Raw genomic sequence first — 23244 nt, forward strand, 5'->3', positions numbered from 1 at the left:
CTTCTGAGGGAAGCAAAGAGCTGGCCTCCGCGGGTGTCCAAGGTTTGAGGGGCAAGAGCCACTCTCTCTGCCCTCCCCACCGCACCCGTCTCGGCCCCTTCAGCTCTGTGCTGGGCAGCGATGGGGGGGCAGGGGCCGGCTGGCCAGACAGCGCCCCGCGGCCAGGCGGCCCATGCATTATGGAAGACGCGGGCGCCCCGGCTTGCTCCCTGGTCCTTAAATGACAGCAAATGAGGTAAAGCCAGAAGGGTGGGGATGGGAAGGGGGTGGGAGGGGGGCAGAAGGAAGCCATCTCCAGGGCCCCCGAGCGTTGGCTGAGGACCGGAGCCAGCCAGTGAGCGGAGCCTGGGAGAGGGAGGAGCACATCTTGATGCAGAGATGCTGCAGTGGCTCCGGGCGCGCATACACACACGAGCGCCCTCGCCCGCCACCGCCACCGCGGCCGCCACCGCCGCACCAGGACAGCAGCGAGCGGCTGAGGCTGAGGCGAGCCGGGGAGGAGAGGAGGGCGGCCCAGGGGGCCGGCGGCCGGCCCGGCTCTGGCTCACCGCCCCGGGCAGCATCCACCTGCCCCAGCCAACACCCTTCTTCCACCCCAGGTAGGTGCCAACCGCTTTTGTCTCCTCCAGCCTGGGGGGGGTGGGGGGGGTGGGGGGGGGAGGCTTCCCGGTGCTCCCGGGGCAGGGGCTGCGGCTCCGATTTCTTGCAACTTGGGAGGGGGCAGGGGCAGAGCAGGAGCCCCAGCCGGCTGACTTCTCACCCCAGCCCCTTGGTGGCCACCGGACGGACGGACGGACGGGAGGTCCCCTCCACCCTGTCTACGTGGGTGGCATCCTACAGGGCCCTGGCAGGCCGAGCCTGGCCGGGAGGCTGGACCCCAGCGGTGTCGAAGAATTCCAGCCTGTAGCAACACCTGCCTACGGAGAGGGCAGCGGCCCCGGGGCCTGCCCGGGGCCCGGGTCCAGGGCCAGATAGTCCACGAGGCCAAGCCCCAGACTCCGGCCTTCCCCCCCAGAAGTCCCGGGGTGAAATGGAGCCTGACTGCCCAGACTTGAGGTGGCCCCGAGTGTGCCTCTGCAGGGTGACCTCTTTGCAAAGTGTTGCTTCAGTTAGAAGGGGAGGCTGTGGAAGAGAGCGGGGAGAGTGGAACTCAAGTTTGGGCAGAGGCCTGTCCAGGAGCGGGGACTTAGGGAGGAGAAACCGAGGCAAGTCACATCCCAAAGGGTGAGAAGCCTGGACCACCGGGGCTGAAATTCCTTTTCTTCCCTCCCCCCCTCCCCACACCAATCTTCTTTTCCTCAGATCCCTCCCCTCCTCCTCACTGGTGGGAGGGAAGGGTTGGAATCAAGTTTGGCTTTCACTCAGGGAAAGGGTAGAAGGGGAGAGAGCTCAGTTTAGGGGGTCTGGAAAGAGAGGGCTCAGTTTAGGGGGGCCGGAAAGAGAGGGCAATCCTGCCCAGCACCATGGGGCTTACACTACCCATCGGAGGTCGGGGAAGCAGCCCCAGCCAGTGTCCAGGGCTGAATACTGTTGCCTTTTCCAGAAAGGATTCCCACATATGGGAAACAAGAAAGGGGGCAGGTGACACAGTGCCTGTGGAAGGGGACAGTCCTGGTGTTACATGGGGACAAAGCTGGGACCCTGTAGCTGCACACCACTGGGGCTGAGCCTACGTCCCAGGAGGAAAAGCTGTCAGTCAAGGTTGTCTGGGGGTGTGGGAATCCAGGCAGACTGAGGTGGGGTCGCCCCTTGAGAAGAGCAGGTTGTCCGGGGCCCCAAAGTACCTGCCCTTAACATTCCCCCCTCTCTGTGACCTTCAGACCTACCGCCCTTCCTTTCAGCCTGACCACCCCCGCAACCCCCCCCCAACACCTCCCTGCCCTCAACTCCCTTCCCAGCCCAGACAGCATCCTTTTCCCTCTGTTCAGAGCCGGTCTGAGAGGCCCAAATAACCCAATCCCCTCAGTGAGCTCCTGATCTCCTTCTGGGCAGCAGCCCCAACCTCACCTCCCAACCCTCTGGCCGGAGAGACCCTCTGTCCACTTAGCCTCCCATTCACACTCAGAGAGACCGGGGAGGCCACTGGAGATCAAGGGCAGCAGTGGGCCACCTGTGGGAGAGGCTGATGGGACCCCGGCTCCTGGGGGTGGAGCAGGGAAATGGTGCCCTGACCTCTGACCTTGGGAGGAGGGAGTTCTGCCCCTGGAGAAGACGACAGCCAAGCCTCTCCCCAGGGTGCCTCATCAGTTAACCCCTTTCTAGCCAGGCTGCAAAATCACTCAAGCAAGGCTTTTGCCACAAGGTCAATGTTATTCCTAATTTCCCACGGGATCTGTTAGGACACCTCAGCCAGCAAGAGGGAGACGGGAGGTGAGACGGATGCAAAGGGGGCATCAAAGTCACCCAAGTTTCACCTGCCCTTCTGGTGAGGGAAGCAGAGGCAGGCGCACAGAGGAGATGGGTCTCCTGCTCTCTCCACCACTCTCTCACTTCCCATTCATCTTCTTCTACCCACTTGGCCATGCTCTTCCCTCACACTCCCTTCCCTGGCCAAGTTCACTCCTCCAGCCTCAGCCCTCAACCTACCTCCACACCATTGCCCCTGCCAGGTTTCACGACTTGTGCAACTCCACTCCAGCACCTTCTCTGCCAGCTGTTGTTCAACTAGAGACGCACGTAGGATGGGCCTCTGTGTTCAGTGGGATGCTTGTACATATGGTCTCTGACTGACCAAACTTAGTCCTCAGGAGCGAGCACACAGAAGGGGGTGCCCTCAAGGCATCCTGTCTGACTCTGAGGCCATGAGGGAAGCAATACGTTTGGAGTGGGTTGAAGGAGGTATGTATGTGTCCTACCCCCGCCCCCAGAGACATCCTCAAGCCAAGTGGGTGTGAGAAAGCATATCTCAAAGACAATCTCTAAATCCTAGAGTGGGTGGGAGAGATTCCTAGGGCAGAACCAGGGGGTTGAACAAGAGGTGAGTGATACAAAGGGAAAGAAGGACCAGAGCAAAGGATATTCCAGTGAAGCAGGAAGGACTGAAGTTAGACTGCTCAAGGCACCTCCTAACCAGGAAGATGAGCCATGAGGAGGTAGGGCAATGTCCTCTCCAGTGACTCTTAGGAGGCTCTGGGAACTGGGGTCTGGTCCATGGTCAGACAGTCCTGACCGGAGGCGGAGGTGGGGCTGGAGGGCCCCATAAATTCCTTCTGGCCCCAGGTTATGCTCTTTCAAATGGTAACAGGGGGATGGCTCTTTTTCATTCCCTCCTGCAGACCAGTCACCTCTCATTTTTCTGAACCACCCTAATCTGGACCAACCTCCCCCACTCACCTCGCAGGCAGGCGGTGGTAGGGGGGAGGGCGAGTGGGTTGCTAACCTGGAACATTCATGGGAGTTTCCATGGGTTCTGTGCCCTGAGGGTAATCATCTTGGAGTAAAGAAATTCTTCCTTTAGTTTCATGAGTTCTCTTGCTACAAAATGAGCCCATGTTTCCAGTTTCCCCTAAAGAGGATGCAAAGGATACAAAGGGAGGATGTGATGTCCTCCCCCCAAGCTGACCACGTTCCATCCCAGGACAGGCCCAGGCACACCTCAGCATGCTTCTCATCTAATGAGCACCCCCTCAGCCCATCCCTCCACTCCCCACCCCCCCTCACCCATCTGGATACAGGAACAGGCTGGGTCTCCTCCAGCTCCAGCCCACATCCTCTCAATGCCTGCCGGCCTCCTAGATCACTAGGCACCCCCATCCCGCCTCTGGCTGGAGGGCGGCCTTCCTGCAGCGAAGCCCAGGAGGCACAGTTAATCTAGGGCCCAGAGCGGAAACTAGCCTGGGGGGAGGAAGGGGTTTGAACCCACCCCCACCAGGCTTGGCTCTGAAGCAGCCTGCAGGGAAGTTAGGAAAGTGTCAGGGAATTGGGATTGGGGGGTGAGTCTCTTCTCTGCAGAGATCAGGGGACATATGGAGATTGGGCTGCTCATTTCTTCCTAATGTGGTTCTCTAGAACCGAGTGGAAACACTCATCCTTACTCCTGGCCTCTCAGAAAGGGATGGTCCTTCCAAAGCCTTCACTCAATCTGCCCCACTCCACGCTGGCAGGCAAGTGGGGAAAACTTGGGTCTGGGTACGGCTTGCCCCTTATCCTGAGCTCCTCCCAGGGCTCCCCTTTCTGTCCACTCCCCACTTTGAGGAGTCTCTCCAGTGGAGAAGGCCAGGGCAGGAGCGCCAGAGAATCCAGGTGGCAGATGAAGGGGACGAGGGGCCAGACTCTCGTTGTGGGAAGCTCAAACAAACGTTAGCCTGGGGTCACAGCTCTCCCCAGAGGGAACAGGCTGGGGCCTCAGAACCAGCTGCTAGTACCAAGAGCCTGCAGAGAAAACTGAGGGGTGGAAAGGGAGGGGGCACACAGAGGGGCTTGGGGAGAGACCCAGCTCCCCTGTCCCCACCCGGTCCCTGTCCCCCCTGGGGACTGAGGAGGCCCCTATCCTGCCCAAATCTGTCCTAAGGACCTCCTCCAGCTCAGCGCACCAGCCTTTCCCACCACAGCTCTCCTGACCCACCTGGCATGTGGCCCCACCAGGTCACTGCAGACTCCTGTCCCTCCAGAGAGGTGAGGAGTGTTTCAGGCCTTCCTGGAGGACAATGGTCCTGTCCCAGGTGGCAGTCCCCTTCCCAGGCAGAGTCCCGCTCCCATCCTGGACCCCGCAGGCAGGAGCTGGGGGTGGTTGAGGAGAGGTACCAGCTGGGAGCACCGGCTCAGGTGCTCTCCTGAGCACATGCTATCTGGATGTGACTCTGGGTGCCCTCGTCTGGGGTGGCCTGCTTGCTGGGGCTTCCCTGAGCCTGCTGCCCCTGTGGGGCAGAGGGGAAGAGGGCGCCGGCCCAGGGAGACTGTGGGAGTCTGTCAGTGTCCTAAACACTTGCGAGCGCAGCCCGAATGTCATGACTGTGTGGGAGCGAGTCTGACTCAGGCAGAGTCTAGGGACACGTGTGCTGGAGCCCGTGCTAGAGGTTCTGTGAGGACTGTCCGTGGTAAGATCCGATCTTTTCTGAGTACTTACTATGGGCCGGGAATGCTGCTGACCTCCCAAGGGTCCCTGCTTAAGCCCATTTTGCAGAGGAAGACTGAGGCTTGGAGAGGTTAAGTAATGAATGTTAGAGCTAGGGTTCTACTAGTTAGTTAAATACTAGGGTTTCACTGGTTAGTAAGGGCCAGGCCGGTTGGCAGTGTTAACCACCGTACTGAGCTGCAGGACAGAGGAGGGCAGGGACCTGAAGGGCTTCTGCAGTGCCTGTTGGCTCATAAGTCACTTAGTCTCTGCCCTCAACTGGGCTCCAAACTCCCCCTTCCCCACCACCACCCATATAAAAGTCGCCAAATCCCTCAACACTTAAATCTCCATTATCCAGGGGGAAAGAGAGGGAGAGTCAGGGCCAGGATCTGGGGGTCCCAAGGTGTAGCATTTAGACAGAGTGTATATTTCATTTTCTGACTGGTTCTGTGCAGGGGTCCTCAGCTCAGAAAACCCTGTCATGTGCCAGAGTCCTACTCACACCCTTCCTTCTTGTCACTGTCCCCCAGGCCCTTTGTCTCCCCACACCCAGCAATTCAGCCTGCCTCCTTTGTGCCCCTGAACCCCCAAGCAGTCCATTCCCCCATGTGCCGGTGCTTCACGGGACCAGCCCCTGATGGTGACAGCCTGTGCCCGCCTGTGCCAGCCCATGCCCGCCGGTGCCAGCCTGCACCCCTGCACCAGGGCAGCTGGCCTGGGCCAGGCTTGGCTGGCTCAGGGCTCCAAGGGCCGGCTCTGGGCCTGGCATAGCTCCACTCCTGCCTTGCTTCTGACAAAAAGGCAAAGGCACCCTCCACCCTGGGCATTCTAGAATGTGCCATAGGGCAGATGGTATAGGGAGACAACTGGGTCACACTTAGTGGGTCAGAAGGTTCTGCAAAAGGCAGTGTTTTCATTACTTTCTCACCAGTGCTTAGCAAGTGCCTGGTGTGTGTGACCCAGGCTGTGTGTGTGTGTGTGTGTGTGTGTGTGTGTGTGTGTGTGTGTTTGCACAAGGCCTTGGCACACAGCGGAGCTCAAGGTACATCTGATTGGGCTGACTGGTCTCTAGTGCTCCCCAAAGGCCACTCCAGGAGCACACCGATCCCAACCCCTCCCCAACCCCTGTCTCTTGAGCCTACAGGTCTCAGTCCCCAGAGGGTGCCCAGGGCCCTTTAGCCCAAGGTGACTGATAAAAGTCTGGATTAAACTAAACTGTGCAATGAGCAGTGGGATTGTGTTATTCATGATGTATGCCTATGGTAAGTGATAACATATTCTGACCACTGTGGGTGACGAGTGCTCCAGGGGGAGTGATCCTCCTGGTGGATCTCAGAGAAACAAGGCAGGAACTGGGTCATCAAGCCCTGTGCTGGGTGGGGACACACACACACACACACACACACACACACACACACAGATTAGACATAACTCATAAACAGACACAGACACGTGCATATACACAGAGACATAAAGACCAGACCACACATATACGCAGGGGCATACAGACAGACACAGCACATGGATGCAAATAAACGTCACATACATGTGTGCGCGCGCGTGCACACACACGTGCACACACACTCACACTCTCTCTCTCCAGCACTGCTGGTGGGCACCTGCCCCGAAGTCTCCAGCCCCAGCCCCAGCTCCCTGGTCATCTGTTTCTGCTTTGCTCTGGCACACTCAGGGTAAGCGCCTGGAGCCGAAGCTCCTCCCCGAGTCTGCACCCTGCCCCCTCACTGAGCTCCCAGGACTGGCAGGCAGACAAAGGGCAGGAAGCAAACAATGATCGAGCACCTTCTCTGAGCCAGACTTCAGGACGTGGTGCTGGAGCACCACCAGGCGTTTTCAAACTTTTTGGAGCTGCAGAACCCTCTGTTTAAAGGGAACTTCCAGGAGGTGAAGCAGATTCCAGAGGAGCTGCTCTGGCTAAGTGGGGAAGGGATCTGGAGTCCTATTCTCCTCTCTCCCTTCCCCCAGCCAAACCGTGGCCCCAAGGCAAGTCCAAATAGCCAGCGACTTCCTGCAGGGCGCGCCATTGCCTCGCGGAACATTCCGAACAGCCCCGTAAAATAAGTGTTCCGTGGAGAAACCGGCCCTTCCACCAGGAGTAACTTGTCCAGGCTCACAAAGCTGTGAGGAGACAAAGCAGTATCATTGGCTCCAGCCTGTGGATTCCAAAGCCTGCGATGGCTCACAGTGCCCCAGGGGCTCCCCGTCAGGAGGACAGCTCCCTGCGTTTGTACAGTATCCAGAGCCATACTTCTAGATTCTTCCATGACTAAACACCCTGCTGACCCTAGAGACCCGAGGCTGTGTGTGTGTGTGTGTGTGTGTGTGTGTAAAGATACATGAGTGTGTATGGGAAGACGGGTGGGGAAGGGGGTGGGAGTGTGTGAAGTGTGTAAAAGTGTATGAGGCAGTATGTAAGAGGCAGAGTGTGTGTGCACATGTGAGAGTGTGTGAGACAGAAAGGGTGTGAGTGAACACATGAGAGAGAGTGTGAGGGCGTGTGTGGGTGTGCCCCCGGGCCTGCCCTTGGGGGGGCACTGAAAACTGGAGCAACGGGGACGGGCTCTCTGGTGAGCTCGCTGTGTGAGTGTGCCTGTGCGACCTCGTGCGTCCACTGGCCACAGGAGGATATAGCCCAGCTGTTCTCCACCAGCTGAACGGGACACACAAGTAACAGGGCGCTTTGCTAGGCACCGGGGACACCGAGATGAAGAAGCCGGTGCCTGCCCTGGGGGAGCTCACAAACTTCCAATCTGAGGCAGACACACCTCCACAGGTGGGCTCCAAGGGTCTAGTCAAGAGCAGAGCTGACATCTAAGCATGTGCACGTGGGGGCATCCGAGGGGCTTCCCGGCAAGGGCAGAATTGCTGGGTTCAAGTCCGGAAGTGAAAGTGGCAAGGACAGAGAAGGGTGCATGGTCGGGGAGAGGTGACACCCGGTGGTGGCTTCCCCACAAAGGGAAGTGGATATGAGGCCGGGGTTGGGGCCGAGGAGGGAGTGCCACGTGTTGAAACACCACTCCCTACCTCCACCCCCACCGACAGACACCCAGCTTTCAGCCCGTGGCCTCCCTGCCGACCCTCCCCCCCCAACCCCAGGGCTGGTTCCCTCTCTCTCTCTCTCTCTCTCCCCTCCCCCAGCTCCTTCAGGAGACAGCTCTAGCTGTTCAGGAGGCAGAGAAAGGATGTGGGTGGCCGGATGTTGAAGTTTAAAAGGGTTTGGGAGCCCTTTCTTTCCAAAGGAATAGAAGTGAGACAGGGAGATCCTGAACTTGGCATTGGTCTTCAGACCTTGCCCTGGTCCCCGGGAGCCCGTAGCCTGCCTTCTTCCCCCGACCTCCCCCCACCCCCATCCAGGGGACAACATTCCAGCAGCCACCCTGCACTCTCAGTCGGGCAGCATTGCAGTCTCAGAGCTACAAGGGACCTTAGAGCACCCATTTTACAGATGAGGACACTCGGACCCAGAGATGGTGTGGGTCTTGCCACCAGGTAGTGGAAGATCCCCCCAGCCAGTCTGTCCCCTAGTCCCAGTCTCCTCCTCCTCCTCCTCCTCCTCCTCCTCCTCCTCCTCGGGATTCTAGAAAGCCACAGGGCAGAGAAGTAGAATGTGCATCTGGGTTACCTGCTCCCTGGAGCGGCTCTGACAGGGAGCCCTGGGGGCCCAGTGACCCAGTCTCCCTCTATAACCAGAAAGCAGACCCCTGAGATTCCACACTTCCCACCCAGACCTCAGAATGTCAGCCTGGAGATGGGGAGCAGACGGAAAGGCTGGCCCTGCCCGCCCCTCTCAGGATGAGGCCCCATCTCCCCTGCCGATGGAGGGAGAGCTCTGACTTGCTCTGGGTGCCCCCCCCCCACCGGGGAACAGTTTTAACTCTCTGGGAGCTGCAGTAACTCTTTCATCCCAGAAGGCCTGTGGGGGCCCATTAGCCCACCTAGTTGGGGAGAACTGCTGATGGGGGCCAAGGTCATGGCTTCATGGTACACACAACATAAGTGCCTCACCCGGGGACCCAGGTGAGAGGGTGGGAATGAACCAGTCGCTGCTAGAAAAACAAGGAAGGGGGTGTCTAGGGGGCTCAGCGGGCCAAGAGTCTGAGTCTGACTCTTGATTTCGGCTCAGGTCATGACCTCATGGTTCGTGTAATCAAGCCCCACATCAGGCTCTGCGCTGACAGCTTTCTCTCCCTCTCTCTCTCTCTCTCAAAATAAATTAAAAAACACTCAAAAAATAAAACAAAGAAGGCTCCAGAGGGGCTTATCGCCCCCTACCCAGGCAGCTGAGGGGGCAGGGGCTGGGGAAATTGGGCCCCAAATGCTGGAAGGTGTTCCCCACCCCCACCCCCAGGCCCCGCCCTGTTGTCTTCTGGACCCCACAACAAGAGCTCTTATGGGGTGAGGGGCAGCTGGGTTCTCGCCTCCCAATTAGCCACTGATTTCACTTCCTGAGCCAACCCCTGCCGGCTGCAGGGGAGGTGGGGGGAGGGCATATACAGGGCAGAGCCAGACTCCCAGGGGGCCAGTACTAGGCACTCAGTCTGGGAAGAGCTCCTAGCTAACAGCCAAGCCCCTTCCCCCTCCCTCCCTCCCCCCTCTCCCCTCCCCCCCCCCCAACCCTGGGGAGGATGAATGCAATTCCAGCCCGGGGTGAAAACAGTGCAGACCCAGGAGGCAGGAGGGGCGCTCCCCGACTCAGAGGCCTCCCCATCCTCTGCCTCCCCAGGTCCTTCTCAGCCTCCAGCTGGACTCTCTCCTCCCCGAGCTGAGGATCCCCTCCTCAGCTCCCCATCTCTGCCCAGAATGCTCACCATGGGGACACCCACCAGGAGGAAGTCACACCTGCTGCTGCTGCTGCTAGTCACTGTGGCCCTTGTCTTCTCTCCAGGTAAGAGGCCTCATCTGGGCTCCAAAGTCCAGCAGGGTGATCATCTCGTTATATCACTGCTATTATTGTAGCGATGACTTCAGAAATTACTGACCCTGCGTTGCCGTGGCACTTCGATTTCTGAGGCCCCTTCCTTTGCTTAAATGTCCCCATTTGTGGATCTTACCTTCCCCCTGAGGTTAGAAGGAATGAGTCGCGCCATAATGTAGGTGGAAGAAGCAGGATCCAGAGAGGGTAAGTGGCTTGCCTTGGGCCCACACAGCAAGATCACGGCACATCTGGATCTCCGTGATATCAGCCCGGAGCCGCTGCCTCTGAGGAGTCGCGCTGTCCAATATGGTAGCCACATGAAACTATTAGACTGGGATTAAATTAAAATTTAAAATGAGTCCTTCAGTTATACAAGCCACATATTGGATAGCACAGATTATAGAACGTTTCCATCATCACAGAAAGTTCTATTGGATGGCACTGCTGCTCTAGTATCCTTTGACTTGAGGAGATGGGGATCAGTACCACGAACCTCTAGGAGGGCTCCCCAGGGCCGCGCTGCAGCCTGGCCAACGGACCTAGTGTGGAACAGGATGTGAGGAGAAATGAGGCACAGCAGGGGGGTGGCCTTTTGCCCAAAGGGACCCAAGCAAAGGATCCCATGCCAAGGGTGCTGCAAGGCAGGGAGAGGGGAGGAGGGGGGCTGGCAGAAGAGGGCAGTGTGGGCCCAGATCCCACTCTGGAGAGTGTGCCAAGAAGGAGGTACCAGAGACCAAGCCTGTCCAAGAGCTGGAGGGAGGTCCCCCAGCCCCCTGCTGCTGCACGGAGGGACCTGCTGAGACCACCGCTTGGCCTCTCTGTCCTGACCCCCAGCCCAGATCAATAGATGCTTCTTTTCTCCTTAAAGGCCCCCATGGGAGAAAGAGGACCCATCCCCCACCACCCTTCCGGAGTTGTAGCAGCCTCTGACTCCCCACCCCACACCCCCTGCAAGGCTGCAGCCAGCACATTCTAGGTCCTCTGTCTCATCAGGGGAGGACGCCACTGGCACACTTTCAGACGTTCTCATTCCGTCCTAACTGCCTCCCAGTCCTGCACCCAAGTCAGTGAGGCTGCTAGGAAATAAAGCTGACCCAGAGGCTGGAGGGGGCCTCCCAGCAACCCCACTCTCAGGCCTAGCTACCTGTGCCCGGGGCCCACCAGGCCAGAGGAGCTGCTGGGGTGGGGAGTCCAGGCTGCGCAGAACAGGGGACAGCCACCTCAGAGAGAGCAGTGGAGGGGAGCCTGGGGTCCTCAGCACCGCCCTCCCTCGGGAAAGAGTGCCGGGACCTCGGCATCTGAGGCAGGCGGTGTGGGCAGCCGCAGGGCTCTCAGACCCAGAGATGCAGGAAAAGCCCAAGGAGAAGGGACCTGGTCTGCCACACCCACGAGCTCCAGAGACACGAGTGGAACACCCCATCGCCTGTTCTCTGCCCTCCCAGAAAGGTGTCTCGGCTCTGGGCTCACCTGGCTAAGCTGCCCTGGAGAAGCAGCCTTGGGTCCCTGGCACCCTGACAAGGAAAGGCAGCGAGGAAGCCCCCCCACATTCTCATCTCTCCGGCCCCTTCTACAAGCTTCCCGATGCTCATGTTCACGGGGGACGGGCGGGGGGGTGGGGGTGGGGTGGGCAGCGTTGCCAGAACAGGGAATCAGAGAAGAGAGAATCAGAGAGGATGAGGGACAGGGGCAGCAAGGAGGGGTGGCCTTGTGTGGGTGGGTGTGAGTGCAGCCTCAGAGGAAGGTGTGGGGTGAACGAGACTGTGTTTGTGGATGTTTCAGAGGGTGGCAATGTCAGCGGGTTGTTGTGTGGACCGGGTGCGACATCTGGGGGGATGACGAATGCGCGTGGAAAGCCTCACAGCAAGTGTGATGGCTCTCGACCCCAGCTGCCCTTCCCAGTGCCCGCGACGCGCTGTGATTCGGCACCTCTGGGATGGGCCAGAGCCTCTGATGGTTCCGATGGGGAAGCGGGGTCAAGAATCACGGACACTGTGGTTAAGGATGGCTGGCTGTGGGTGAGGCTGGCCAGGGTCCAGATCCATGGATCTGCTCCTTCTCGCTGTGTGATTTGGAGAAGTTATTTAACTTTCCTAAATCTCAGTTTCCACATTAGTTAAATAAGGAAGTGGCAATAGCTGTCTTGTAAAGAGGTTATGCGCAAGAAATATGGAGTGTGGGATCCGATACAGAGCAAGCACTCGATAAAGAGCACCTGCTTTTATTATTATGGGTATATGGATATATATACATAAGCACGTACATATACGTGTGTAGCCAGATGCGCATGGGAACACGTATCTGTCTACTGGAGTAGCTTAGAGAGGTACGTGTGTATATGTGATGTGTGTGTGCGTGTGAGGAAGGGTGTGCAGGTGAGAGGTGTGGAAATGTACATATGTGGATGAGGGTGTGGACATGGCTGAGTGCAGAGGACAAAGCTTTTTCGGGAAGAAAGCCCGTCTTAAAGCATCAGTGTGCCCCAGGCCCATTCAGCCACCCCCTGCCATGGCCACAGAGCTACTGGAAGCTGTTATTATATAAGGTGGTTCCCAGCAGCCTAGCTGCCCCCGTCACCCCTCCTTTCCCTCCCATCCTGGCAGCCCCAGCTGGGGCAGGGGTCCCTCCCCTCCACCACCATCATTAACTTGGGATTAAGCTGGGCTCTCCAACTGAGATGCTGCGGGCGCCATAGCTGCCTCCAAGGCCCCGGGGGCGGCAGGGAGGGATAGTGATGGGTGGTGGGGAGGGGGAGGGGGAGGGGGGGGTGCCATTTCAGGGAGCCCGGCCTCCTCCCTCATTCTGAGAGCTGCTTAACAGCTGCCCTCATTCCCCAGGGGCCAGGGCTGGGCCTCAGCTGTGGCACGGGGGTGCACCCCCCCCCCGGAACAGGGCTGACAGCTGGATGCGCTGGGACAGGAGGCACTAATTGGTTAATGGGGATCCCAGCCCCCACGACCCACCAAGGAGGGCCTGAAATCAGCTGGATTGTGGGGGTAGGAGCCAATTAGGGGTGGCCTGGCCCCTGCCTGATACCACAAAGGCAAGGCATGGCTGGCCCCATGAGTCAGCAAAGAGAGCCCACTCCCCACCCCTGTGGGAAGGAAGACAGGTGTGAAACGCCGGCCTCTGTGCCTCAGTGTCCCCTGCCCTGGTGCATAAAGAAAGAGGCATCCACCCTGGGAAGGGGCCAGGCATGAAAACTTCATTTGCTCAGCAAATTCAGGAGGCCGGGATCTAGAATCCGCGTGTGCCACGCACTTGCCTTGTGACCATGAACAAGTCATTCCCTTTCCCGGGCCTTTCTTTCTTGAATTATCACACCGCACTCGTAGAAAAATGCCCCCAAAGCAACCTGCACCCCCTCCACCACCATGAAGCCTTCCTTCTCCCCCTAAACTCCCCCTGCCCCATGGCTTGGGTCCAGCAGACATTTTCAGAGCACACACCCTATGCCAGACTGAACCCTCCTCCAGGCCCTGGGAGGTGAGTTCGCATTCTTTCCAGTTCACAGGTCATGCTGTTGAGGCTCAGAAGGGGTCTGTAACAGCTAATAAGAGGCCAAGAGCCAGATCACTGGCTGGAAGGGACATTAGGCTTCAGGGACGCACGTTCTCTCTCCGCCTCCTTAACCAGTGGTTTCCCATGCATCTCACACCCTGCAGGCCAGCGGCTCCCACCCTGAGGGCCCCTGCATCTAGAACTCCCACTGCTTTTATGGTCCTCACCACCTTGTCCCGTCTTTAGTGTCTCCGTCCCCGGACTGCAGGTCCCTTGAGGAAGAGGGGCTGTGTCTTAGTCACCTTTGCCACACAGCCCAGCCCAGTGCCAGGTACACAACAGGTGCTCAATACCTGAGTGTAGGACGGGTGATTGACTCAACTAACTTGGCCAGCCGGAACCTGCCCAACCAGCTGAAATTCAAGTTTTAATTAACTAAAATTAAGTAAAATTTAAAATTGGGTTCCTCAGCTGCACCAGCCACATTTCAAGGGCTTGACAGCAGACGGCTGATGGCTACCGTACTGGTCAGGGCAGAAAACGGAAGCTTCCATCACTGCAGAAAGTTCTACTGCGCGGCACTGCCCTACTGGGCCCCAGGCCCTCAGGCCTCTGGTGCTGTTCCCCCACCTACAGCTTGGAGTTCAGCCCGGGGATCCCCGGCCACTTTCGGGCCAGTCTTTGAAGATCAGCCCCTCGGTCTGCTGTTCCCGGAGGAATCCACCGAGGAGAAGGTGACGCTGGCGTGCCGTGCCCGGGCCAGCCCTCCAGCCACCTATAGGTGAGACCCCCACAGTGGGCGCCGTGACGCTGTTCCTCACACCAGCCCTGGCACCGGGCCGGGTCCAGCCACTCAGGATGGTCTCCTCCTCTGCCCCCGCTTGCAGGTGGAAGATGAATGGTACCGAGATGAAATTGGTGCCAGGTTCCCGCCACCAGCTGGTGGGGGGCGACCTGGTCATCATGAACCCCACCAAGGCACAGGACGCCGGCGTCTACCAGTGCCTGGCCTCCAACCCAGTGGGCACCATCGTCAGCAGGGAGGCTGTGCTCCGCTTCGGCTGTGAGACCCGCGGGGGTGCCAGGATGCTCCGGGGGAGGGGAATAGGGAGCTGGGGAAAGTGTCTAGAAAGGGCAGGTGACTGCTTCCCATGGAGGCTGGACTGGGGGAGGCCCCCAGGCTTGGAGGACGGTGCCCGAGCACCGGATCTTTATCTCCAGTTCTGCAGGAGTTCTCCAAGGAGGAGAGAGACCCAGTGAAAACCCACGAAGGCTGGGGGGTGATGTTGCCCTGTAACCCACCTGCCCACTACCCAGGTGAGTCGGGACCCCGGCCCGAGGTTAGACAGAGGGCACAAGAGGGGCTTCAACCACTCAGCAGGGGAGGAAAAGGCGGCGAGTGACCCTTGGAAGCACCGATCCCTGGGTCCCCAGCTCAAAATGATTTTGTGTCTGACTCAAAATGAGTCTGTCATTCGCTAGCTCTGTGTCCTGCCTCCTCCTTCAGACTGGGAGCACCCCAAGGGCAGGAGTAAAGTACAGTCACACCTTCCTTCTGGGTCTCCTCTCAGCGCCAGCTCCGAGCACGGGGCTCTCAGGACTAGGTCTAGAGATCCGCCCCCAGCATGCTGAGGGCCTCCCCCCACAGCTGCCCCGTCAGCCCAGAGCCCCGCGGTTTCCTCAACCCCAGCCCCCCACGTCCTATTTAGGCCTGTCCTACCGCTGGCTCCTCAACGAGTTCCCCAACTTCATCCCGACGGACGGGCGTCACTTCGTGTCCCAGACCACGGGGAACCTGTACATTGCCCGGACCAACGCCTCAGACCTGGGCAACTACTCCTGCCTGGCCACCAGCCACATGGACTTCTCCACCAAGAGCGTCTTCAGCAAGTTCGCTCAACTCAACCTGGCTGCTGAAGGTCAGGGTCGGTGGGCACGGCGGGGAGGAGAGAGCTGAAAGGGTCAGCAGATATTGGGAAAGAGGGTTCTCCCCTGGAGGTGGCGAAGGATGGCTTGCGAAGCCTGGGGTCTGGGGCCTGGACCCCTCGGTCCCCGGGCTGCAAAGCCTCAGACCCTTGGCCAGGCCCCCAAGGGGAACCGAGGTCAAGAAGGAGTCGGCTCTGAGCTGTGCTGAGACCCTGAGCGCGGGAGCCTCAAGCCCGCCTCATTTGCATCCGATCTGCAAACTCCCTCTCTCCCCAGACACCAGGCTCTTTGCACCCAGCATCAAGGCCCGGTTCCCGGCAGAGACCTACGCGCTGGTAGGACAGCAGGTCACCCTGGAGTGCTTCGCCTTTGGGAAGTGAGTGGCGGAGGAGGGAGGGGGCAGGCCAGGGCGCAGCGTGTCAGAGCCCCCTCAGGGGCACGGGTGACCCCGGGGAGAGGGCAGGCGGGCTCCTGTTCTGCTATCTTTGTACCCTTCGCAGGGTCGAGCAGAGATCCCAGTGGGTAGTGACCACCACTCACTCAGCACTCTCTGAGTGGGGCGTCATGCACACCAGGGGCCTGACACATAGTGGGTCCTCCCAGCAATGTCTGCCAAGCTCAGGCCGCTTATGCAACACCCAGGCCGGAGGCAGGTAGCACTGGGTACGAACCCCAGCCTGGCCTCCCGGGTTCAACCCCCAGCTCTGTCACTTGCTGGCTGGGAGACAATGGGTAAACCCTTAACCTCTCTGTGCCTCTGTGTCCTTATTTGTACACGGTAATAATGGTAGTACCTATATGTGAAGTGCTTAGCACAGGGCCTGGCATTTAGCAAGTGTTCTATGGATGCCAAGAGTTATCTTTTTTTTTTTTTTATAAATTTTTTTTAAACGTTTATTTATTTTTGAGACAGAGAGAGACAGAGCATGAACGGGGGAGGGTCAGAGAGAGAGGGAGACACAGAATCTGAAACAGGCTCCGGGCTCGGAGCTGTCAGCACAGAGCCCGATGTGGGGCTCGAACTCACGGACCGCGAGATCGTGACGTGAGCCGAAGTTGGCTGCTTAACCGACTGAGCCACCCAGGCGCCCCAAGAGTTATCTTTTTAACAATTGTGATAGAAATCCCTCTCTCCTAGAAAAAGGATTCACTGGAACGGGGCTAAGCAAATAGGAGGTGTTCAAATAGATGCCTGTAGAACAATTAATGTGATTTGTACATTGATCCCCTCTTCCCTTATACCTCCTGTGGTTACCCAGGATGCCCCCTGCTTTGTGAAAAGTTATTGGACTTCCAGAAAATTCATATTTAAAGCACATGGAAGGTTCATAACTGAACCCTTTAAGAGTCACTGATACTCAGTCGTTTTAGTATTTACAGATTGCTAATGACCACGGCTCTCTCTTGAAAAGCAGAGGCAAGGCCTTGTTGGGGACAGGCGGGAGGGGACCCCCTCAAATCCCAGGCTACAGGCCACCGCTGAGGAGGGCAGTCCCAGAAGAGGCATGGTGGCCAGTGCAGGGTGGGGGTGGGGAGAGCAAGCCAGCTTCAGGGTACAGACCGCACGGAAGACCAAGTTCACGGGGGTCCCAATCGTTGCAGGGGAGAGGAGAGGAGAGAGGTGCCCTACTTCTTGCCACTTTCCCACCTGTGCTCTGGGCCAGTCCGGAAGAGGCCCCTCCCTTCCCCCTTGCCTCTCTCCCTCTGTCCCCTCCCAGGCCCTTGTCCACACCCCCCACCTGCCCGGCACCTCAGGGGAGGATCTGTGTGTGAGAAGCTGCAGACACAGGGGAGTCTACTTAGCACAGCAAACCCGCTCTGGCTCTGTCTTCCCCACCAGCCCTGTCCCTCAGATCAAGTGGCGTAAAGTGGACGGCTCCTTGTCCCCCCAGTGGGCCACAGCCGAGCCCACCCTGCAGATACCCAGCGTCGCCTTCGAGGATGAGGGCACCTATGAGTGTAAGGCGGAGAACTCCAAGGGCCGCGACACCGTCCAGGGCCGAATCATCGTGCAGGGTACAGGGCTGGGGCCCCCTGTCCCCCCCGCCCCGACTTCACTCTTATCATCCCTGAGGAAGCAGATCCAAAAGTCAGGGAGGGGACTGGGTGGCCCCTTGCTTAAGCCTTCTTGCCCTAGGGTTGCACTGGGGGTGGGGAGAGAAGAAGCTAGGGCTTCAGGCAGGGTTGCGGGAAGCAATGGAAGGCTTTAGAATGATCTAAGTTGCTCAAACAGCCACTGGCACAGACACAAAGTGCGGGCTTTCTTCGGCCTGCTTCTCACACCCCCTAAAGCCCTTCCCGGGGTGCTGATGGCGCCCTCTGCTGTCCATCACCGGAACTGCAGCCCTGCAATCCTGGTTCCCGGTGAGAGGGAGGAGGCTCGTCCCAGCTCACCCCCGGCCTTTCTCTCCCTTGCTCCCCACAGCTCAGCCCGAGTGGCTCAAGGTGATCTCAGACATGGAGGCGGACATCGGTTCCAACCTCCGTTGGGGCTGTGCGGCGGCCGGCAAGCCCCGGCCCACGGTGCGCTGGCTGCGGAATGGGGAGCCTCTGACCTCCCAGGTAGACACCCTGGGACTTCCCCCACACCAACCGCCGTCCTCTGTTCACCTGGTCCCCTCGCCTTCTAGACTCCCCGCTCCCCACAACCCTGCTCCACCACTGGCAGCCTCTCTGGGACAATTAGGGCACTTTGGGTGGTCGGCTCCAGGTGCTTCTTTCCCTCCCAGATTCACATGGCCACAGGCGGGTCAACCGGGTGGAGGCCTGACTAGAGGGTCCAGAGACCTGGATCCAGGCACAACCCAGTCACAAAATCACCGTGTGGTCCCAAGGAGGTCACCTCGTCCCTCTGGCTTCAGTGGGCTGACATACAGGGGGGCCTGGCGGATCTCAGTCCTAGGATTCCAGGAGGCCCCGAGATGAGACAGGGCCTGTGAGCCCCTCGGCGGGCGAGGGGCGGCCTAGCATCTCTGCTGCACCTGTCCCTCCACCCCGGTCCTTCAGTGGCCCTGATGCCCCTACTCTGCCCCCTTCTGCACAGAACCGTGTAGAGGTGCTGGCTGGGGACCTGCGCTTCTCCAAGCTGAGTCTGGAAGACTCGGGCATGTACCAGTGCGTGGCAGAGAACAAGCACGGCACCATCTACGCCAGCGCGGAGCTGGCCGTGCAAGGTACAGGGCCCGGGGAGGCAGGGGACATCAGCAAGGACACATAGGCGGGGGCTAGAGGAGTTCTGAGTTCCAGCAGTTTCCTTAGTTTTTTTTTTTTTTTAAGTTTATTTATTTGGGGGGGGGGGTTGGGGAGGGAAGAGAGAGAGAGAATCCCAAGCAGGCCCCACGCTGTCAGCGCAGAACCCGATGTAGGGCTCGATTCTATGAACCGTGAGATCATGACCTGAGCCAAAATCAAGAGTCAGACGCTCAACTGACTGAGCCACCCAGGTGCCCCTGAGCTGCGGCATTTCTAAACACACAAACACATGCTGGCAGCTCCCCTTAGTTTTCCAGTGGCATCTGAGTAGAAGACAGGGATTTAAGGAAGGAGATGAGACGCTAGATTGAGAGCTTCCAGAAGACAGAGTCTCTTACTTGTTCCAGGTCTGGCACAGTTAAGGAAAGTGTTTGCTGCAGTGAAAAAGAGGTGGCCAAAGTCATTGGAAACCGAGTCGATCTGATGTGTGTTTAAACCAGTCCCTTCAGCTGGTTTAATCTCTTTGGCAATTTAATCTCTTTGTGTCTCAGTTTCTTGATTCATAAAATGAGGGCCATAACAGTCCTGCCCTCATACTGCCGTTTAGAGGACTAAATGAGAGCGAGGTAAAGCAGAGAGGACCTGGCCATCACATAACAGGTGCCCTGGAGATGCCAGCTGGTGCTAGAGTTCTTTGTTGTGTGACTTGAGCTCGTGGGGCCTCAGTTTTCTCATCTGCAAAATGGATGTAATGATACCTACCTCATCAAGTTGGAGTGAGCTTAACTATGACTCATTCATTTATTTGTTCATGCAACCGTATTTATTCAACACCTCCTAAGGAGTGAACATGAATAAGGTCTCTTCCTTCAAGCATTTTACAATGCAGTGGAGACAGAGGGATGATCACAAAATCGAATAATTACATAAGACGATTTTGGACAGCCATCAAAAACACAGTATAAAGAAAACCTAGGGATGCCTGAGTGGCTCAGTCGGTTAAGTATCCGATTTCAGGTCAGGTCATGATCTAACGTTTCGTGCGTTCGAACCCCACATTAGGCTCTCTGCTGTCACCGCAGAGCCCCCCTTGGATCCTCTGTTCCCCTCTCTCTGCCCGTCCCTTACTCTCTTTCTCCCTCCAAAATAAATAAACATTTTTAAAAAATCTAGCAGAGTGGTAGGAGTGAGGTGGGCCCATTAGATGGCATGGTCAGGTGAGACCTCTTTGGGGAAGTCACGCATTTGGGGTGTGACCTGAGCGTTAACAAGGAGCCAGCCATGTGAAGATCTGAGGGATTTTTAAACAAAACGTATGGCAAGTGCAAAGGTCCTGGGGCAGGAAAAATCTTGGCATCCTCAAAGGGCAGAAAATGGCCCAGGTGATTGGAGCATGATAAATGAGGGAGAGCGGCATGGGATGTGAGGGGAGAGGCAGGGTCGTATTTGCGAGCCCTCGTTGGACTTCATCCTGAGTGCATGTTTAAGTTTCTCACAAGAGGGGCGCCTGGGTGGCTCAGTCGATTAAGCGTCTGACTTCGGCTCAGGTCATGATCTCACGGTTCATGGGTTCGAGCCCCACGTCGGGCTCTGTGCTGACAGCTCGGAGCCTGGAGCCTGCTTCGGATTCTGATTCTGTGTCTCCGTCTCTCTCTGCCCCTCTCCTGCTCAGGCTGTCTCTCTCTGTTTCTCAAAAATAAATAAATGTAGAAAAACAAAATTTAAGTTTCTTAAAAGACATGCCAGGCTGCTGGCTGGAGCAGGAGACTGTAGAAAGAAAATGTAAAAACAGGAAGACCTCCTAGGGGGGTTTTCAATAGTTTGGCAGGGGACTTGGTGGCTTGGACCAGCGTGGTGGCAGTGGGGGGTAGGGGTGACAGGAAGGGCTGGATCCTGGGTGTATTTTGGACTGGCCTTGGAGGGTAGGTAAAACGCTCAGCGTGCAGTCAGCTGACATCTTCATCAAGGGCAACGGGTACTGCTGTGATTCCCTGGGTGACTGCAGGGCACCCCCCTTTCCTTCTAGCACTGGCCCCCGACTTCAGGCTGAACCCCGTAAAGCGTCTGATCCCCGCGGCCCGCGGGGGAGAGATCGTTATCCCCTGCCAGCCCCGGGCGGCCCCGAAGGCTGTGGTGCTCTGGAGCAAAGGCACCGAGATTCTGGTCAACAGCAGCAGGTACAAACCCCACTCTACCCGCAGCAATTCCTGCCTCTCCCCGTCCACCACGAAGGCGAGTCCCCTTCCCGTGACGGCTGCAGTGTGACCCTAGGTTGGCCAGATCTGCTTTCTCCTTGCTGCAGAGTGACCGTAACTCCGGATGGCACCTTGATCATAAGAAACATCAGTCGGTCAGATGAAGGCAAATACACCTGCTTTGCTGAGAATTTCATGGGCAAAGCCAACAGCACGGGCATTCTGTCTGTGCGAGGTGAGGGGTGTGGCTTGGAGGAGGGTGGGTGGCTCAGCCACCACAGGGTCCCAGTCCCTCCTCGACACCCTGCTCTTATGTTCCCACCTTCATTTGCGTTTGGGTTTGGCTTGGAGGCTACCCCAGGATTGGACCTCATTTGGGACCACCTCCCCACCGCCATCCAGAATCTACTCCTGCCTCCCTTTCACACACTGGTGGGGCTGCTGGGAGGTCAAGATCCTGTTGGCCATGCTGCCTCTTCTCTCTCCTGGGGTTTAGGACACACCCTCTCACCCTGCCCCCCTCCCCCTGCCTGGGCCTCTTTCCTCCCCCATCCACCCCGGGGCCTTCTTTTGTTTGGCAGATGCAACCAAGATCACTTTGGCCCCCTCAAGTGCTGATGTCAACTTGGGGGACAGCCTGACCCTGCAGTGCCACGCCTCCCACGACCCCACCATGGACCTCACCTTCATCTGGACCCTGGATGACTTCCCCATCGACGTGGATAAGCCTGGGGGTCACTACCGGAGGGCCAGTGTGGTAAGGCCTGAGGCCAGACAACCCATGGCTCCTCCCTCCTTCTGGACAGAGGACCCAAGATGTCCTTGACCATGAGCACCCCCAAAGCCTTTCCCCATTCCCTCAGGAACACCATACATGGCAAGCTTACCCTTGGATTCGGAAGAAACGCCCTCCCTTAGACGGGCAGTTCCCAGCATTCCACTCGAAGGCTGTGCATTTAGGAGAGGGTTAGGGACAAACCTGAAATGCCAGGTGCCCAGCAAGACTCCCTCCCCACTACTGTTCCTGTTATCCTGAGCCCAGGGCAAGTGACATCATTAACTCGGACCATGGTTGACTGTCCTCAGTTATAAACTGTTGCTTAGTCCCGGGGTCCTAAGTGGGGAGAAGCTGACTCCACCCACCGAGCAGAGACTCTGAGATCCTAGGCAGGGGCGGGGGGGGGGGGGTCCGTGGATATAATGGAGCAGGGGACTCCGAGCCCTGCCTCGTGGCTCACAGCTTGCTACGCTAGCCAGGGCTCCTTCCCCTGACCTGCACCCCCCACTTCCTGTCCCCCACGTGCAGAAGGAGACGGTTGGGGATCTGACCATCCTGAATGCCCAGCTGCGCCACGGCGGGAAGTACACGTGCATGGCCCAGACGGTGGTGGACAGTGCGTCCAAGGAGGCCACAGTCCTGGTCCGAGGTGATGGCATTTCCCACCCCGCCCCTAGCCCGACTCCTTCAGAGGCCACCTGGGCTATTCTGACCTTCGCTCCCTAACTCCCCTCCTCTCCCCAAAAGCTGCGGGGGGAAGGGCTTCTGAGAGAAGTTCCAGCTGATCCTGTGGTCTTCAAAGGTCCTAAGTGAATTTTAAAAATCCACTTCCTAAGACTGAAGGACTTTGCTGAGGCCAGAAGTTCTCAAAGCCCAGTGCTGGGAAATCTGTACACATCTCTGTGTGAAGGCCTCTGTGAGCCCCTCCAGCCTTGAACACATTTTTCCCACCTTACAAACCTCCCCCCCCCACCCTGCAACGCACTGCGGGGGAGGGGGGGGCCTTCCTTGCCCCCATGTGTGTTTGCTGCGCCCTCTGCTGCCGCCTCTTGGTACTGCACCAGCCCAAGCCAGCCTGGAGGAGACTGGCTCAAATTTTGAGGCCGCCCAATTCTGACCCAGTGTGCTCTCTTTGGGGCAGGTCCACCGGGTCCCCCAGGAGGTGTGGTGGTGAGGAACATTGGCGACACCACCGTCCAGCTCAGCTGGAGCCGAGGCTTTGACAACCACAGCCCCATTGCCAAGTACACCCTGCAAGCTCGCACTCCACCTGCAGGGAAGTGGAAGCAGGTTCGGACCAGTAAGTGTGAGGCTCCACCTAGGTCGGTGCTGATGAGGCCTGGCTGAGCCTGGAACTTCAAAGAGGGACAATCTGAGGTCCTCTGACTGCAGGGAGCTCCCGGGCCATTGGGGGAGGTGGTCACGTGGACGGCAAGAGAGGGGAAGAGAACTGGAGAAGGGTGGCGCTCAGTCTGTGCCCTTGGAGCATTGGCAGATCATTACTGGGGCCCCCACTAATTCACCCAGCATCAACAAAGGCTCCCAGGCAGGGGAGTCTACTAGTTTTCCCATTGTTTCCAAGAGAGGTGTTGAGCTCTAAGTGTATGGCAGGCACCATCATGAATACAATGAGGTGAGTCGGTCCCAGTCCCTGCCCTTCCTGTCC

The 23244-nt window shown here is 58.1% G+C and overlaps 1 protein-coding gene across 5 annotated transcripts in view; it reads left to right on the plus strand.

Annotated features, from left to right (window-relative positions):
* Positions 1–312: 312 nt before the first annotated feature.
* The window catches only part of CNTN2 (contactin 2), a 33376-nt gene continuing 10444 nt past the window's right edge, over positions 313–23244 (plus strand). Inside the window, exons 1-16 of one of the 5 annotated variants that reach the window (XM_058700268.1) lie at positions 585–599; positions 6660–6747; positions 9798–9959; positions 14124–14268; positions 14375–14550; positions 14709–14804; positions 15197–15406; positions 15690–15789; positions 17254–17429; positions 17839–17975; positions 18457–18586; positions 20632–20782; positions 20908–21035; positions 21382–21557; positions 22107–22227; positions 22720–22878. In XM_058700268.1, coding sequence (XP_058556251.1) covers positions 9875–9959; positions 14124–14268; positions 14375–14550; positions 14709–14804; positions 15197–15406; positions 15690–15789; positions 17254–17429; positions 17839–17975; positions 18457–18586; positions 20632–20782; positions 20908–21035; positions 21382–21557; positions 22107–22227; positions 22720–22878 — 1990 coding nt within the window. In that variant the 5' untranslated portion in view covers positions 585–599; positions 6660–6747; positions 9798–9874. Of the gene's footprint in view, positions 600–6302; positions 6319–6659; positions 6748–7779; positions 7848–9797; positions 9960–14123; positions 14269–14374; positions 14551–14708; positions 14805–15196; positions 15407–15689; positions 15790–17253; positions 17430–17838; positions 17976–18456; positions 18587–20631; positions 20783–20907; positions 21036–21381; positions 21558–22106; positions 22228–22719; positions 22879–23244 lie in introns of those variants that run through there. The other 4 variants (XM_058700266.1, XR_009253922.1, XM_058700265.1 and 1 more) reach the window with 4 other exon arrangements.

Source organism: Neofelis nebulosa, chromosome 15 (assembly GCF_028018385.1).
Source record: "Neofelis nebulosa isolate mNeoNeb1 chromosome 15, mNeoNeb1.pri, whole genome shotgun sequence".
NCBI classification, from domain to species: Eukaryota; Metazoa; Chordata; class Mammalia; order Carnivora; family Felidae; genus Neofelis; species Neofelis nebulosa.